Below are 19187 nucleotides of genomic sequence, written 5' to 3'. Positions count from 1 at the left end.
GTTATTCTGTCTCTCACTGTTCTAATAAACCTACCATTAAAATTATAGACTGATCATTTCTTTGTCAGTGGGCAAACGTACAAAATCAGCAGGGGATCAAATACTTTTTTCCCTCACTGTATGTGTGTTCATGTGTATGTGTTTGTACGTTATGTGGGTGTATGTGTGTGTGTGTGTGTGAACTTACTGGTCCTACAGGGTGAGTATTCTGCGTAGGCGCTGAAGTTCTGCACGGCAACATAGCAGGTTCCTACCGGGTCCTTCTCACCATTCACCTTCACTGTACGCCAGTGGTAGAGCGGAGCACAGGCCTAGACACACACACACACACACACACACACACACACACATTACATGTATATGACTGGTTCAAAGTGTATTAGTTAGTCATAGCACTGATGGTTTACATCTATGATGGGTTAGGGTTAGACAGAATATAATTCCTCACCACCACTTTGCCTTTGTGAGTTCTAACTGAGGCTCCAAACCACTGGTGAGACTTGAACTCCAGAGGCTCCCTGGTGCCATTCACCTTAATCATCCTGTTATCTATAGAGAGAGATGGAGGGAGGGAGGTGGGAGGAGGGAAAGAGTGATAGAGATACTTTTATTATGGCATCAATCAACCTGCCCTAGCCTTAATAGGTCTAGTCTCTGTACAACATGTGTCATGCATGCCTATACACCATGGAAGGCCCAGATTTGTAAGCTAACTAAAGTAATATGGACAACACTAACTTTTTTAAATTATGTTTCTATTGAAGTTTCTAGAAATACACCTTGATCTTTAATGTCCATTGTCATGTTGTAAATGTGTATGATTGTGTGTGTGTGTGTGTGTGTGTGTGTGTGTTTGTGTGTGTGTGTGTGTGTGTCTGTGTGTCAGTGGGCGTTAGCCTGCTCCAGTGCAGATCCTTTCCTGTGTTATTGAAGGCCAGCTGGGCCTGTTTAGAGAGACGGAGTCTCTACCCCTCATAAAACACCAGCAACCTACACACACGCACACACACACACACACACACACACACACACACGCACTGAAGACTGCAGTTTCTCCCGGCCCATATTAGACGACAGGTAATAAAGAAATGTACTAATTATGAAATTTGAGTGAACTATCCCCATATGTCTTATGTCATGTTTTGTCATTAGAATGACCTCATGCACACCTGCACACTGTTCCTAACTCCTAACCCAGTTACAGTGGCTTGGTCTCTTCCCTTTGACACCAGGTCAGGTGCACCACAGCCATGCCTCTGATCGACACAACGTACCCTCTCTAGTCTTATTGCTTAATTCCTTCAATCTCTCTCTCCTTCACCCTCCTCTCCCTGTCTTTACCCCTGACTGAGGCCCTGCCCAGTATGGCTCTCTCTCTCTGTGTGTGTGTGTGTGTGTGTGTGTGAGCGTGTGTGTGCGTGTGCGTGTGTGTGTGTGTGAGTGTGTGTGTGTGATGATAGATGATAGGCATGTGTGTGTGTCTCTCATGTCGCTGGTTTGTACCTGTATTAATGAGGCTACAGTAACTCTAGCCATGTCCACCATATTCATGCACATCAATCACACACACACACATACACACACACACACACTCACACACACACACAAACACGGATGAATTTGAAGATCTAATAAAAAGCAGACCTCCCCTCCTTCCCCCTCCCTCTTATCCCCTCCAGTCTCAGAGGGAAACTGAATTCCCATGTGCTCACAGTTTACCCCCCCTAGCCCCCTGACCGCTTCATACACGCTCACACTTTACCCCTCCCCCAGGATAATTGAGAGAGTGATGGAGAGAGAGAGAGAGGAAGCGAGGGAGAGATTTAGGGGAGTTATTAATCTAATTGCCCTTCCTATCAGAATAGACTGGTTAGTGCAACAGGAAGTAGTTTTTCAGTAAAGAAACAGAGGTGACAGTACCAGAATTCCAGAACACCAGACAGACAGATGCATTCAGCCACCACCCACCACTATATCTTTCTCATAGAAATGAATAGTAGTTATATTTCTATGGCCCTCTTCATACACACTCCAGCTGACAAAGACCATATGGATCATCACACACACACACACACACACACACACACACACACACACACACACACACCGGACCATGCACACACTTACACACATTAATGGTGAGGGCGCTCTCTTGTGTTCTGTTATTTGTCCGGATGTATGAAGTGTATCGGGTGAAATTACACTTCTAACAGGAACACACACACACGTACAGTTCTTCTGTTCTCCTGAAACCTGAAGCCAACCACATGGGCAGGAGTTAACCCCTTCATACTCACTCATCAACTTTGTGCGAGCAGAACCAGCACACACACACACTCACGCACACACGTCACACACACACACACACACAGGTACACAGCATGGTGTAACTCACTAGCGTTGTCGAAGGGTATCTGTGAGCAGCTGTGGGGTTGCTTGGTGGGGTCAGGGTTTGGGGGATAGGGACAGTAGTAGACAGCTCCCCCCTCTATGATGCCTGGCTGGGATGTGTTGGCCTTGGGCGCTCCCACCAACACACTCAACCTGCAGGGACACCGTCATCACACAGATATAATCCCACTAATTGAATGTTCACACACAAAACTTGAGAGAAAGAGATGGTCTTTAACACACACAGACACACACTCTGCGAGAGAGAGAGAGAGTATTACCCACATTCATTGGGCAAGACACATTAATATTTTAGTCATTTAGCAGAAGCTCTTATCCAGTGCATAAAACTAAGGAGCTGAAACAAGAAACATCTTGGTAATAAAACAGTCCTCAGATCCTTTACAAATCCCAGTGCTCATCACAGAGTCAGCACAGAAAGCAGAAGTACAGTAGGCTACTTGCATTATTACATACTGTTTCCTGCAGTCTTGGTGTGCTTGGAAAACTGTCCCAACACATAGTCACATAGAACTGTATTTGTGTTCACTTGCAAGATGAATTTCCAGTTGAAATTATTATTATTTTCTATTATATTGTGAGTGAACCCATCTCTCTGTTCGGACATTTTCTGGGAATCCAGACTTAATTCAAGTAACCCAATATTAACCCGCAGACCTATGTGGGCTGTGGGCTGTTCGAAATTTAAATTAAGAACGTTCAAATGCAACGTTTTAAAGTGATAGTTGTGGTCTCGGACTGTTGTCACTCACGTGCTGCTTTCGGGGGTCGGTCGGTAGAAGTCCACGGAGTAACCAAAGTAGCTCCCCTCTGGTCCTCGGTACACGGCGGGGCGCTCCGCATGCAGGTTGAACCCCGAGACCACCGAAAGGACCGGCCACAGCACCGACACCACGCGACACAACATCCCACCGAACGCACACATCCTATAGGCGTACATTAACACCAGTAGACCAGTAGCCTATCACACCGCTTGAATCCGTTAGTAAGGAGAGAGAAAGTTGATAGGAGCAATGGAGGGAGAGAGATGTTTCTGTCCAGCCAGGTGATTTATCCCAAGTTGTGCCCGTGCGTCCCGCTCTCGCCGCTGTCTCCCACACTAGCCACTCACACACACACTCTCCTCCAGGTCGGATCTCTTGATGCTCTCACTCACACACACTCTAAACTCATCTGCAGCCTGCAGCCAGACTCTCCTGTCGCTGGGGCGGCGCGCTTCTATTCTGTGCGCGCCCCGGTTGCACAACACCTCGACCCCCGCACCCCCTTCAAGACGGCATCCAGACCACATCAGAACGCGCGCCAAGGAGCTGCGTCATCAAGCTATTTTTATGGGGGAAAAAACAATTTTGTCCTTGCGTAGGTTTTAATGGTGAAGCATTAAATAATATAAAGTGGATTTATTAATTCTCTCTCTCTTTTTCTGTCTCTCTTTTTCGCTCGCTCACTCACTCACACGCACGCACGAACGCGCACAATAGCGCTATAATATGACATGACTTCAGTCAGTGTGGTGATACTGATATGTCTGATATTACAGGTTTGGCGGTGTTTTATTATTAAACCGTTTATTCTGACCGCGCCGGTTTAATGAGATGCGTTTCCTTCCATTAAAGAATAATCACCGGTAATTATCTCGCTTAATTATGACTGAGATCTAAAGTTAAACACGCCAGCCTGTGCACTACAACTAAAGACGGGTTAGGCCTATCACGTTGTGTGTGTGTGTGTGTGTGTGTGTGTGTGTGATGGATTTTCACGGTACGCGTTACCAATCCCCTGTCCTGCGCGAGTCCTCTCCCAAAAGTGAAGCTATAAATACACTCGTAGCCTATTCTGATCCAGACACAACTTGTGTGTGTGTGTGTGTGCGTGTTTTAGACATCTTGCCTGCATATTGGGCGGCAGGTAGCTTAGTGGTTAAGAGCGTTGTGCCAGTAACCGAAAGGTCGCTGGTTCTAATCCCCGAGCCGACTAGGTGAACAATCTGTCGATGTGCCCTTGAGCAAGGCACTTAACCCTAATTGCTCCTGTAAGTCGCTCTGGATAAGAGCGTCTGCTAAATGACCAATTATTTATTAATTATTATAGCCTACCTCCTGTAGATCTAAAGTGTAATCTTATCAAAGCAGACCATTCCACTATGACCACATCACTCCTCCAGTGTGTGTGTGTGTGTTCCTGCATTAACTCAGTCTGCTCCTAACCACCATCAGGAGAGTTTTAATTACATCTGAAGTTTAGAATGTTTCATTGTTGTCAAGAGACTGCAAGTCTCATATAGTCGTAGAAAGCTGTAAAACTGTGACTGTGTGCTTTGGAGTACTGGTCTTTCTCAGCTGTTATGAGGAACATGTTTAGGAGATGCTTTATGTCCATTTGTGTTAAAGAAACCAGAGTCCAAACATCTTTGATCACCTTATTAACAATTTATTTTGCTGTGGACCAAAATGAAGTACTTAGGCTGAAATGTATGTTTTTGTGTTACTGTAAACGACTTCTTCCTATTTTCAGACAAGTGATATGAACCAGGCGGGGTTGTGTGTGTGTTACAGAATCTGAGGCTGCATGGTGATGAGAGGGAGTCACAGTGAGCAACCTTGACCTACCAGATGGTGAATACAGACAAGTTTCCCCAACTCTCCTTAACCCCTCCCCCTCGCATGCCCTCCCTCTCTTTCCCTCTGCTGTTCTCAATCTCTTTCCTTACCTCTCTCTGCACCCCTCTTGCTGTCCGTACCTCTCTCTCCGTCTCAATCTACCCCTTCCCTCCATCCCTGCTAATGTATGTCAGTGTTGAACTCCAGAGACAGATGGAACCATAGTGGCTCATTACATTACAGACCATCATATGGTCTCACACACGCACACGGTCACCAACAACAGACAGATGCAAACATAGAATGTACTGTGCCCGTGTACCTGCCATTCTCATAGAGCACATATGCAAAGTGTTTGAGCATGTTTCTACTTGCCGTGTGCAGGCATTCAGAGGTGAAGGACAGTTTAACCCAGTGTACACACACATATAAAGAGAGAGGTGGACTGTTCTTTCTCAACTGCTTTCGTGTAAATCCAAGATGAACAGAATGAAAAAAAATACACTTTAGACATTCAACAGGATATCAATTCTTAGAAACTTCATCACCTGGTAAGAATACACACACAGAGGGAGAACTAGAACAAGAGTAGTGCTCCTCTCTTTTGTGTGCCGCAGGCCTGTGTTATGATGGTACCTCACCAGGTAAAAGCGCTCTAATATGTATCAGTTTCAGTGTGCGTTCAATTTTTCAACCATCTGTTGTTGTTTTCTCCTCTCGCTCTCCCAGTCTCATCCAATAAAAACACACAGAGATATCCCCTTTCCAATAACACACCACACTGAGACAGACACATGTACGCACAGGCCGTGTGCGAGAGCATTCTGTTAAAATCCATGATGCATTGTGGGTAAATTGTGACTGACTGATCTACAAACAATGAGTAGGTATTTATGATGCAAGTAGGCAGATGGTTAGGCGAGACTATGATGCAACGTGATGTGTAGATCAATCAGTCGGCAGTCGCCTGCAATGTTGAACAAGCCCACACACACACAAGAAGTGAAGAAAAAATGGTTTATTAGTTTGGGGGGTGTGGCAAAAATACATGGAATACCATATCACTTCCTGTGTTGATGTGAAGAGAGAAGTCGCGCCGCGTGTAAAACCAGCCGAAGGTTCTACTTCCAGGTCAAACCACTAAACAGGAGGAATTTCTTCATATCTCTGCTGTGATTGGTCCCTTTATGCTGAAAACACCAGGGTGTGTGTGTGTGTTACCCTTTTACTGTAATCTCCTGTGACAACCCTTGAGGCCAGTTTCCCAGCCCCAGATTTAGGCTGCTCCTGGAATATTTCAATGGAGATAATGCAGTAAACCTAATCTGGGTCAGGGTTACCCTGCCTCAGTATTAAGAGGTCAAACTAACTCAGCTGTAGTTAGAATAGGAGAGCGTGTGTGTGCGCGCGCATGTCTTGCGGAAAGCTTTGGTTGTTTATCTCTTTAACAGTCAGACAGCTGGGTGTTACAGAAGCATAGATCCAGTCACTCAGTTACAGGTTTACATCCAACGAGGTCAGCGGTCTCCTTTATATGTAGTTCTTAAGTGAATATATCCCAGAGTATAAAACAGAGACAAGTCATCTATAGTGACAATAAGTCATTCAGCTTTTTACGACAAACCAAAAACATCCTGTGACTTAATTTACAGTCATGTAAAACATAACAGCATTAACAGTAAACAAGTGTGTGTCTGTATGTCAGTGTGTGTAGTGGCTTATATGTTCTTCTGTGTGTGTTTTTGTCCAGCCCAGGAAAGTGAGCAAATTCCTGTGTGTGTGCGTGCAGATGTGTACATGTACTCTGTGTGTGTGTGTCTCAGTCTTTGTGGCCTTCTTTCCTGTAGGGATCAGTCAGTTCTCTACCACCCTAGCAGTGAGTTAGTTAAGTGAAGGAGAGCGTTCAGTAGTCCACAGCAGTTCTATGTAGGGCCACTTGGTCTGGAGGCATCGTTTCACTGGAGTGTCGTCTGTCCTCACCATGGGATCCTCAAAGCCCAGGACCAAGGCTGTACCCTGCACATACTCCACCTGACACAAAGAGACAACACACACACTGTCAGTATGCACACACCTTACATTCTCATAGTGGTGTGACAGTTGCAGGCCGTTTTAGAGGTGTGCGTATATCTTACCCTCTCGTTGTGGTTGGACTGTTTCAGGCCATTGTAGTGGTAGACAGGGAAGGAGTCTGGGATTCCAGTATCCTGAAAACACACAATATACACCAGTTAACAATCATGGAGTAATCTCTGGGATGTGTGTGTGTCGATGACTCTGCTCTGGAAGATGTGTGTATCGGAACCCACAGTTTGACTAGAGAACATTCTCTAACCCACAGACAATTCAGCATACTTTAGCCTGAAACCCTATCCATAACCCCAAACCCACGTACGTGTGTGTGCGCGCGCGCGTTTGTGAAACCCTAACCCCAATCCCACAGAACAGCCTATATTAGAAACCAGTCAATAATGACACAGAGCCAAACACTTTGGCGGGACGTTCCAGAATGCTAATAGACTGTGGGAGTGTGTTTATGTGAAACCATAACCCCAGTCTTTGTGTCTGTCTGTGTGTGTGTGTGTGTGTGTGTGTGTGTGTCCAGTTGGCTAATGGCAGTATAATTTCTTTGTGGCCGAGGGCCATTCCTCTGGTGAGTCCCCGAAGCCCTGATCACTTTAACACACTTCCCGCTCTTCTCTCTGTGTCCACCCACCCCCCCACCCGAACTTTCTTTCTCTTTGCCTCCTGCTCCCCCACTCTAAAGCCATGGTTCCCTGCCACTGAGTCCCTGTCTGAACAGGGGTTTGTGTACATTTATATTTATACATTTCGGTCACCATTGCATTGCTGTAAAAGTTGACTCAACAAATTCATATCCATCGTCAGCCACAAGCCACCAACAAAACGGAAGCTCTCATGCACGCATGCATGTACACGCATACACCAAAGATATTTTTCGTTCATTTGTCCTAGCAGTATGTTTTATGGATGTTGCTTCAGCTTTGAAGTATCTCAGCTCCTCTTCAGTTACCTGATCAGGGAAGAACTCCAGGAGGAAAGGAGCCAGCAGCACGATCCCCAAGCCCTCTGGATCCAACTTACTCTTCATCAGACTCACACTGGAGAGGGAGCGAGGGAGGGAGAGAGAGAAAGGGAGAGAGGGAGAGAGAGAAAGGGAGAGAGAGAAAGGGAAGGAGGGAGAGAGAGAAAGGGAAGGAGGGAGAGAGGAGAGGGAAGAAAGAGTTAGGTTTGTCAGACATTTCAACATGATCTTATACTGCCCTACCAAGCAAAAGGCATTTTTGCTACATTAAATACATGCTTAATCATGTGGTATCCTGCCTCTATTGTATTGTGTTTTGGAGAAAATGGGGGTAATGTTAGCAGTAACATAAGGTTACTGTGAAACCAAGGTAAATAAAAGCCATTTTTCTTAGTTCCACGCTATGAGCAGTTACTGCCTTTTTGCTTGGTAGGGCAGTATAGTCTAAGCACAGCAATGAGACATGCCTCCAATTCTTCAGAAATCCTAAATTGGCCCCGTTTTAAAGCAATGATAAAACTTGCATCCACTGGAGGGAGAGAAGGAGGAGAGAAATGGGGTAGTGAGAAGGGACATTGGGAGAGAGATAGAGGAAGGGAAAGGGTGGAGGTGAGGAGGAGGGAAAGGAGTGGTGAGAGGGTATAAGAGAGGAGGGGGGGGTTGAGGTGAGAGGACATGGAGGTGAGAAGAGGGAGGTAAGGGTGGAGGTGAAGGAGGGAGGGCGAGGGGTGGAGGTGAGGAGGAGGAAGTGGAGGTGAGGAGAAGGGGTGCAGGTGAGGAGGGAGCGAGGAGGTAGGTGAGGAGGGAGGGCGAGGGGTGATGAGGTGAGGAGGAGCAGTGGAGGTGAGGATAGGTGAGGAGGGAGGGCAAAGGTGGAGGTGAGGAGCGTGAGGTAGGAGTGAGGAGGGAGGGGGTGGTAGTGAGAAGGGCTGTCGGTGAGGTATAAATGTGTCATGTCTAAAAGATTCTGTGTAAGAAAGCGAACCCTGGAGAAATGTACGATAACCTCGTCTGATGATGAGTTCTGGTGTGTGTATGTGTGCAGAAATAGTGCTGTGATACTAAATATACCACTAGACATTCCTGTGTGTTAGAGCAGTAATATTATTCTTATTCCAGTGATAAAACAGAGACACGTTTCCCTTTTAAGGCAGAAATAAGAGTGTTACATGCCCAGACACAGAGGCTGGTAACCCAGTTACACTGTGTGTGTGTCATCTGATGTTGCTGTCAGGGAAATATTCCTCTGCATTATCATTAACAGCAGACTCCTACATTTCCTCTGTGAAAACAACGTCCTGAGCAAATGTCCAATTGGCTTTTTACCAAGTTACCCTACGACAGACCAGGTATTCACCCTAGACACCCTAATTAACAAACAAACAGAAAGCAAAGTATTATCATGCTTTGTTGATTTCAAAAAAGCTTTTGACTTAATTTGTCATGAGGGTCTGCTATATAAATTGATAGAAAGCAGTGTTGGGGGGAAAAAAATACGGCATTATAAAATCCATGTACACAAACAAGTGTGGAGTTAAAATTGGCAAAAAATAACACAGATTTCTTTCCTAAGGGCCGTGGGGTGAGACAGTGATGCAGCTTGAGCCCCACCCTCCAACATACACCGAGTATACAAACCATTATGCTCTTTCCATGACAGACTGACCAGGTGAATCCAGGTGAAAGCTATGATCCCTTATTAATGTCACTTGTTAAATCCATTTCAAATCAGTGTAGATGAAAGGGAGGAGACAGGTTAAAGGAGGATTTTTAAGCCTCGAGAACATTTCAGACATGGATTGTGTATGTTTGTTTTAGAGGGTGAACGGGGAAGAGAAAATAATTAAGTTCCTTTGAACGAGGTATGGCAATAGGTGCCAAGCGTACCGGTTTGTGTCAAGAACTGCGACGCTGCAGGGTTTTTCACGCTCAACGGTTTCCCGTGTGTATCAAGAATGGTCAACCACCCAAAGGACATCCAGCCAACTTGACAACTGTGGGAAGCATTGGAGTCAACATGGGCCTGTGGAACACTTGACACCTTGTAGAGTCCATGCCCCGACAAATTGAGGCTTTTCTTTTCTGAGTTCAAAAAGGGGGGGGGGGGCTGTTGGGGGCTGCAACGCAATATTAGGAAGGTGTTCTTAATGTTTTGTACACTCTGTGTATACATCAACGAGGGCACTAGAACAGTCTGCAGCACCCGGCCTCACCCTACTACAATCTGAAGTCAAATGTCTATAGTTTGCTGATGATCTGGTGCTTCTGTCCCCAACCAAGGAGAGCCTACAGCAGCACCTATATCTTCTGCACAGATTCTGTCAGACCTGGGCCATGACAGTAGGCTTGGGAGGTATCCAGATTGTCATACCGACCTTGTGCCATCCCGGGATATTCGGTAATCCAGCACTGAACACAAGAGGCACTATTTTCAAACCCCACTGTAATCCGAAGGTTAGCAATGCTAACAAGTAAATCTAAAATCCCATAGAGAATGCTAGCAAAATGCTAACGAGCGCATTGCAAACATTTTATACAGTCTCTGATCTAAACTATTTGCAGGACAGACATCCAAGCTCATAAAGTTATACAAGTAACTCAAATTCTACTCACAGTTTGCCTCATGAAAAAAACTAATATTAGACAGAAAGGCTCTTGATCCAGGAGGGAATTCTCTGCTGTTACCAAGCGAAAGCTTGATTTTGGAAGAATCTAATCACTTAGCTAGATAGCTAACTAGCTACTAAATTAGCAAACTAAATGCACAACTACAGAGCATTTAGCACATTTTAGATAGTTAACTTAAATAGCTTTAAGATATCTAAGTTGGCAAACATTTAGTAGTGAATTCCATACAGTAACTAGATCACATGGCATGTACTGCACAACAGCTCTGGTCTCTCGTCGTTGTGTGCTTGTAAACAAACACCACGTGACTGGGGACTACCGGTAAGCTTTACAATGAAAAATTATGTGACAGCTGAAATGAAGAACACGATCTTTATCCCCTGACGTATCGCACAAGTTGACTGCAGGTATTTACTCAAAAAGTAGCTACAAATATTCAAATGTATTAAAAAAAACTTCAAATAAATAGTTTCAACGGTATTGATAGTACTGAAATACCGTCCCATGGCTATTTCCAAATACCCCGGTATACCTTACCAAGCCTACCTGACTGAATCTCAGTAAGACAAAAATTGTGACAAAAAAAAGGTCCAGTTGCCAGCAGGGGTTGGAACCGAAATTATTTTCCAATTGTTTATTTCTGAACAGAACCACTATTTTCTTCATTTAATTCCACTGTCTCGACCAGCAAAATAAAGTTCTGAACCGGTTTGAACAAAATAAAAAGTATAATGTTCCTTTTTTAACCTGTGAAATCAACTGTTTTTTACATTTCGCTCATTAAATTACTTCACCAATCAGTGCAGATAGAGCAGGCAACCTAGTTGTTTACATGCGTGATGGACAGACAAGTGTAGCCAACGGTGCAAGATGCGAATGACATTCTGCGGGTGGGAAGAGAGCGAGAGAGGGTTGAGGATGAGGCTTGAAGCACTGGGCATCTTGTGCTATGACATGCATTATATGAATTAGGTTCACAGAATTATACCTAGGAGGAGCGGCTTCTATGGAGGAACTTCAAATGTCCTTTGAGCTAGCTAGCTAACAAGATTGTGTGTGCAGAGCGGCACCAGAATTAAAAACACGTCTTACAATTTTGTAGTTAATAAATACAACATGAAACGTGATAACTAGGCCTATAGTATTCTTAACTAGCATTGAACAAGTTAATCCATTATTCTCTAGCTAATTAAAGATCTCTCCCTATCTTCTGAATCAAGCGCCAATGTAATGTCAGTAGGCAACAGTCAGTAGCCTATGCTTCAGAGGGGGAGGGGCAGGTAGCCTAAACACCCACAGGCAAAGATTTTCAGCTTGCATGCAGACACTGGAATACGTTTCTGAGTGACAGAGGGCTTTGAATAGGCGTTTTGTTGTGGGACTAGAAAAAAATGCCTGGAAAGTAAAATAATGTTATTAACCGGTTCTCATGCTTTTATAATAACGGTTTCTGTTCTCCTGCCAAATGTATGACCATATTAGAGACACATATTTCCCTCAGATTACACGAGGCCTACAAAGAATTTAAAAACAAATCAATTTGATAAACTCCCATATCGATTAGGTGAAATACCAACAGTGTGCCATCACAGCAGCAAGATTTGTGACATGTTGCCACAAGAAAAGGGCAACCAGTGAAGCTTCACACAAGCACCTGTAAATACAAACTACACGACAAAAGTATGTGGACACCTGCTTGTCGAACATCCCATTCCAAAATCATGGGCATTAATATGGAGTTGGCCCCCCTTTGCTGCTATAACAGCCCCACTCTTCTGGGGAAGGCTTTCCACTAGATGTTGGAACATTGCTGCGGGGACTTGCTTCCATTCAGCCACAAGAACATAATGAGGTTGGGCACTGATGTTGGGCGATTAGGCCTGGTTCGCAGTCAGCGTTCCAATTCATCCCAAAGGTGTTCGATGGGGTTGAGGTCAGGGCTCTGTGCAGGCCAGTCAAGTTCTTCCACACCGATCTCGACAAACCATCTGTATCGACCTTGCTTTGTGAACGGGGGCATTGTCATGCTGTAGCCTTAAGATTTCCCTCCACTGGAACTAAGGGGCCTAGCCCGAACCATGAAAAACAACCCCAGACGATTATTACCTCCTCCACCCAACTTTACAGTTGGTAATATGCATTGGGGCAGGTAGCATTCTCTGGCATCCGCCAAAAACCAGATTCGTCTGTCGGACTGAAAGATGGTGATTCGTGAGTCACCCGTCCAGAGAACGCGTTTCCACTGCGTCCAGAGTCCAATGGCGGTGAGCTTTACACCACTCCAGCCGGACCGCTTGGCATGTGCGTCTTAGGTGATCCACAAACAGTTCTTGTGCTGACGTTGCTTCCAGAGGCAGTTTGGAACTCAGTAGTGAGTGTTGGAACCGGGGACAGACAATTTTTAGCACTCGGCGGTCCCGTTCTGTGAGCTTGTGTGGCCTACCACTTCGCGGCTGAGCCGTTGTTGCTCCTAGACATTTCCACTTCACAATAACAGCTCTTACAGTTGACCGGGCAGCTCTAGCAGGGTAGAAATTTACGAACTGACTTGTTGGAAAGGTGGCATCCTATGACGTTGCGAACATTGAAAGTCACTGAGCTCATCAGTAAGGCCATTCTACCTGCCAATCTATTCCAGCTTGCTTTGGCAATGTAAACATGTTTCCCATGCCAATAAAGCCCTTTGAATTGACTTTATTCCCCACTCTAAACCCTCAATTACATCTCTTGTTTAGTGTTTGTTTATGTGGGGGAACTTGCTGAGCACACACCATCAGTCGCACATTTTTTAAACAAACAAACACATTTACACACACACACTTATCCAGCTAGTTAGAAACATGGCTATAGATGAAACCCTGATGAAGGCAGCATAGCTGTCGAAACATTCGTTAAATGTATTGCATCGGAGCCGCAGTGTTCGGCTTGTCTTTTCTAAGAAACATGGTTATATTCAGCAAACAGCTAACTTTTCTGCCACTGTAACGTTAACTGTTCAGTCTTGTCCCCACAGTGTGAAAGTGTCCAGGTTGGCTGTGGTCAGGTCAGCTGATGCCTGTGATCTGGACTGACCTTAAAGTGGCTAACCAGAACCTTGTTTGAAGAAGCACTTTGAAGCATTTCCTCTCAGTCTTCCTGCTAGTAGTTAATGCCCCCCTCCATCCTCTCCCTGCCCTCTTTCTCCCTCTGCACGTTTAGTGTTCTTTCTCTCTGGTTCGGTCTGTGTTCTCTCTGCTCTTTACCCAGCAGCAGTGAAACATGAGCTAAGGCGGCTGGAACTGGCGCTGGACAAGAGCACACACACACACACACTTACTAGTATTCGGGTTCTGAGACGAGGTCTAGTGCCTTCATCACCTCCTCCAACAGAGAGTCTGGAATAAAGCCGTTATCTAGAGGGAGAGAAAGAGAGAATATTTCTCAGATAATTTTAGTCCAAACACAGCAAGGAGACAGGCCTCAGATTCCTCAGAAATTCTGTGTGTTTGTTTTCTGGGAGTCATGATCAAAGAGGTGGGGTGGAGAGAGTGCCTTCACTTTCCCTCACACAGTTTACACTGTGCTAACTGAGGTACAGTAACTCATCACACACACACACATGCGCAAAAGCACGAATGCCGGCCTTGTCCTCTCCTCTGTCTGACCTACATTCCTCAGCTATGACTTCTCTACCTGAGAGGACCAGCTTTAAACACTACCACGTGTGTACTTTTTTATGTGTGTGTGATGTCCTACCCGTCTACTTTAAACACTAACATAGGTGTGTGTGTGCGTGCACGCATACGTGTGTACAGTATGTGTGTGTTGTACATTGGGAAGGACTACAGCTGAGTCATAGCTTTACCCTAAGTTTCAAATTCTGTGTGGAACACTAATGAAGCTGTGTTTTATTGCATGCATGTGAGACCTACGCGCGTGTGTGTATGTATGTTATTGCATGTGAGACGTGTGTGTGTATGTTATTGCGTGCATGCGAGACCTGTGTGTGTGTGTATGTTATTGCTGCGTAGACCTGTGTGTGTGTATGTTATTGCGTGCATGTGAGACCTGTGTGTAAATGCACTTTAAGTCGCTCTGGATAAGAGGGTCTGCTAAATGACTAAAATGTAAATGTAAATTATTGCGTGCATGTGGGATGTGTGTACACCCTGGCGCCTCTTCTATAAACACAGTAAACTGGGCCGACTCTAGATGTGACACTGGCAGATTTATAGGGCTTTGACACTGCTCTCAACTCTGCTGGTTTTAGTGTGTGTGTATAAACATCCATATGGCATACATGAAAAATCTCACGAAACAGCAGAAACGGATCTCAGCGCAGACAGACCTATCAATTTCTCTCTCTGTTTCTCTCTTGAATCCTCTCTGGTCTGAATGGGTCAGTGTGTTTACTTCATATTTGGTGTGGAGCGACCAGAACAGACTAGACTACTCTCCGCTGGTGAGGCTCACTTTGTTAGAAAATTCAACACACACAGGCGCACACACACACCTCAGCCACGCTAAGAGGCATATTGTTCTTATAAACCCGAAATGGAGGAATGTTGTTTACTGCGTCAGAAAAGATTACGCTTCAATTCCCTGCTGGAACACACACGAGCACTCACTAAAGATGGACATCAAAGACAGCGACAAACACACAAATGTGTCTCGTGCAAGTCTGGTCCATGGGGTGTGTGACTTTGGTGAACCTTATCAGTCTTCAGCTGAACACACACACACACACACACACACACACACACACACACATCCAGCAACATGCATCAGAGTCTGTAACCTCATCTCTCCATACAACACTACACATACAAAAGGTATGTGGACACCCCTTCAAATTAGTGGATTTGGCTACTTCAGCCACACCAGTTGCTAACAGGTGTATAAATCGACACACTGCCATGCAATCTCCATAGACAAACATTACCAGTAGAACGGCCTTACTGAAGAGCTCAGTGACTCAACGTGGCACCGTCTTAGGTTGCCACCTTTCCAAGAAGTACATTCGTCAAATTTCTGCTCTGCTAGAGTTGCCCCGGTCAACTGTAAGTGGGCGGTTATTGTGAAGTGGAAAAGTCTAGGAGCAACAACGGCTCAGCTGCGAGTGGTAGCCTCAAAAGCCCACAGAACGGGACCGAGTGCTGAAGGCGTAAAAATAGTCTGTCTCGGTTGCAACACTCATACAGAATTCCAAACTGCCTCTAGGAAGCAACGTCAGCACAAGAACAGTTTGTCGGGAGCTTCTGGAATGGGTTTCATGGCCGAGCAGCCGACACAAGCCTAAGATCACCATGCACAATGGCAACGTTGGCTGGAGTGGTGTAAAGCTGCCGCCATTGGACTCTGGAGAGGTGGGAAATGTGTTCTCTGGAGTGATGAATCACGCTTCACCATCTGGCAGTCCGACAGATTAATCTGGGTTTGGCGGATGCCAGGAGATCGCTACCTGCCCAATGCATAGTGTCAACTGTAAAGTTTGGTGGAGGAGGAATAATGTCTGGGGCAGTTATTTTATGGTTCGGGCTAGGCCTTAGTTCCAGTGAAGGGGAAATCTTAACGCTACAGCATACAATGACATTCTAGACGATTCTGTGCTTCAACTTTGTACATTGGGGAAGGCCCTTTCCAGTTTCAGCATGACAATGCACCTGTGCACAAAGCGAGGTCCATACAGATAGTTTGTTGAGTGGTGTGGAAGAACTTGACTGGCCTGCACAGAGCCTGACCTCAACCCCATCAAACACCTCTGGGATGAATTACGACTGCGAGCCAGGCCTAATCGCCCAACATCAGTGCCTGTCCTCACTAAATGCGCATGTGGCTGAATGGAAGCAAGCATACTTTTGCCAATGTAGTGTATCCCCAATTTCTCTCCTCCCTCTCCATTGAAGCGTCTTCAGCACTTAACCTCGTCTAACATCCTCTGACTCAGAGAGGTGCGGTGGGCTGCGTTAATCGACATCCGCGTCATCGGCTCCCGGGGAACAGTGGGTTAACTGCTTTGCTCAGGGGCAGAACAACAGATTTTTACCTTGTCCGCTCGGGATTCGATCCAGCAACCTTTCGGTTACTGGCCCATAGGGCGTTGTGGACAGGGATGGCGGATGGGTGTAAGCATCTGCCTCTGTTTCCAAAGGTTGCAAGTTCGAATCCAGCGATAGAAAGTTACTTTTGATTTTATTTTTATTCGCCTATCCCAAACCTTAACCATTCGAAGTTAATGCCTGAACTTGAAACACTTCGAAATGTGACGTTTGGAACAACTTCTACATTTGATGCTTGAGAAACATGGGTGAACGTCTAATTCTGACGTTAGACTGAGAGCTGGTTGCCCTTCTCTCTCCCATCACATCAAATATTCTTCCTTCTCTCTATCACTCTATCCTTGCCTTTACCCCCCGGTCACCCCAAAAGGAGGAAGAAGAGCAGGTTGACTCAGCTGTGTGGGGTTTGGAGCGGGCGGACACACACACTAACCCCAAAACAACAACAGCAGAGATGAGACGAGAGAGGACCCCCGCTCAAAGGATGAGGAGAAGAGAGGATGAGAAGATAGGGGTGGGAGGTTATACAGGCACATGCACTACCAGGAAGGAGAGAGGAGAAAAGATAACATGTCCAGGATATTGGTGTATGTGTGTGAGAGTGTGAGAAAGAGAGACTATAAGGCGATATACCGTTTATACCGTACATTTCGAAATACAGATGGTATGACATTCAATACCATTTTTCTTTTATAAACCTGTGTCTGCGAGGGTGCATGCTATACCACTGCTTATAACTATAAGTATAACTATAAGAAAACTAAGATATTTCTATTAAATTATATCCAGCTTCCAGGGTCCAGCTATGCATTTAGCCTTTGCTAACTTGCAAGTGCTAAGTGTCAAGCTCAAGCTTCTTGGTTACAGCAGAGACATTCCAATCCCCCCTGGATCAAGATCCCTGTTGCCTAAATTGTTTTGGCCTTTTTATTTTAATAGCGCCCACTTCCGGTAAAACCTATACCCCGGTATGGTACAGAAACAGTATGAAAATCTGGATACCGCCCAACCCTAGAGACTATCATTGAACAGTATTACCTTCTGGGTCGAAGGTTTGGAAAACTCTCCTGGCCTGTTCAGACGGAGACTCAGGAGCCACCAGACACATCTCCTACAAAGACAAGAGAGACAGGGACATATCTGTCAGATATCTCAACATTATCTTATGGTCTAAACACAGAAATTAGACAGGCTTCCAATTCTCCAGAAAACCCCAAGAGAGAAAAAGAGAGAGCGAGAGAGATGATGTTGTGAGACCGAGACACACAGAGATCACATAATAGGTCAAGAATTAAAAGATTACAACACCCCCCCCGGGAGACCCTGGAAACATGTAGAAAATGTAACACACACAGGCCATGTAGCTTTTCTGATAATCTGAAACTGGAGAAGGAACAGACAAAGGCTCCCAGCAGTACTGTATCCTACACTGGCTCTAAGGAGTGCGTGTGTGTGTGTGTACGTACGGACTATCATAATCATCAGGCTCTGTTGGGTCCTTAGCTGATCTGCAGATAAAACCAGACATTTTGTTTTCACTCAAAACACACATATCAGCCAATCAGGCGCTCACACAGAGAGTTATAGTTGTTTGCTGACTCAGAGTGACGTTGCCAGGGGGACTCGGAGGAGAAATAAGGAGAGACAGATTTCACAGAGATGGGACAGTGTGTGTGTGTGTGTGTGTGTTGAGATGAGGGGGGTTAGTCCTGATCTCTGGATTCATCAACTCCTTCACCCTCCAACTCTGTACCCCCTTACCCAAGTTTCATGGTGAAATATGACAGTTTTGACAGGCTGGGAACCAAACTGCAAACGCAAACACGCACCGTGGGTAGCCTAGTATTAATGACACTGGCTGCATCCACTGAACTGGAGTATGTTTACTACAGTGGCGTACTACACAAACACACTCAGCGAAGAGCAAATAAACTGAGCTCATCTCTCTTAGCCAGCCTTTATTAAAGTAGGAGCTCAGATGAGACGGTAGGTTATAGGGTATCAATGAGACATATTACTGTCCTCAGGGGTCACAGAAAGAGAGCTGGAGAGAGAGCGAGAGATGGACACAGGAAGAGAGATGGACAGAGGAAGAGAGATCAGGGGAAGAAGAGACATCAAGAGGAGAAGACTCCCAGCTGGTAAGGAGGAGCGCACACACACATTTCTCCCTGTCAGAGCAGCTGGGGTACAGAATGGTTAGATTTGTTGGTTTAAGTATCTCTATAAATCAAACAGTCCATTCTTCATCCAGATGGATAGACAAGAAGTCAGACGTGAGTGTGTTAAGGGTTAATGAAGGGTCAGGGGGTTAACTGCCCTTACAGTTTACATGAGCGTAATTTACTGAGGAGGAGGAGGCTGCTGAAGGGAGTGTGTATGTGTGACAAACAGTATAACCCAGCTATAGAGATGGGGTTAACTCATATACTCTCCTCTAGCAGTGAGGGTTAAGACTCAGGA

General features: G+C 45.4%; 2 protein-coding genes across 2 annotated transcripts in view; both read right to left on the bottom strand.

Moving 5' to 3' along the window:
- Window positions 1-3613, bottom strand: part of LOC121570080 (integrin alpha-8) — a 64090-nt gene extending 60477 nt beyond the window's left edge. Inside the window, exons 1-4 of the mRNA XM_041881555.1 lie at window positions 3165-3613; window positions 2396-2544; window positions 449-549; window positions 188-311 (exon numbers count right to left, since the gene is read on the bottom strand). Coding sequence (XP_041737489.1) covers window positions 188-311; window positions 449-549; window positions 2396-2544; window positions 3165-3352 — 562 coding nt within the window. The 5' untranslated portion in view covers window positions 3353-3613. The remainder of the gene's footprint in view (window positions 1-187; window positions 312-448; window positions 550-2395; window positions 2545-3164) is intronic.
- Window positions 3614-6015: 2402 nt separating this feature from the next.
- LOC123481158 (ubiquitin carboxyl-terminal hydrolase MINDY-3-like) lies at window positions 6016-17835 on the bottom strand (the record flags this gene model as incomplete). The annotated part of the gene is made up of 5 exons (XM_045216920.1): window positions 6016-7043; window positions 7148-7219; window positions 8047-8134; window positions 14003-14078; window positions 17763-17835. Coding segments are annotated over 5 exons (459 nt in total), but the record flags the coding sequence as incomplete, so codon positions are not given.
- Window positions 17836-19187: the final 1352 nt, after the last annotated feature.

Source organism: Coregonus clupeaformis, unplaced genomic scaffold (assembly GCF_020615455.1).
Source record: "Coregonus clupeaformis isolate EN_2021a unplaced genomic scaffold, ASM2061545v1 scaf0853, whole genome shotgun sequence".
In the NCBI taxonomy this organism is placed as follows: Eukaryota; Metazoa; Chordata; class Actinopteri; order Salmoniformes; family Salmonidae; genus Coregonus; species Coregonus clupeaformis.
The sequence above is the reverse complement of the archived record's forward strand: the minus strand, read 5'-3'. Positions and strand labels throughout refer to the sequence as shown.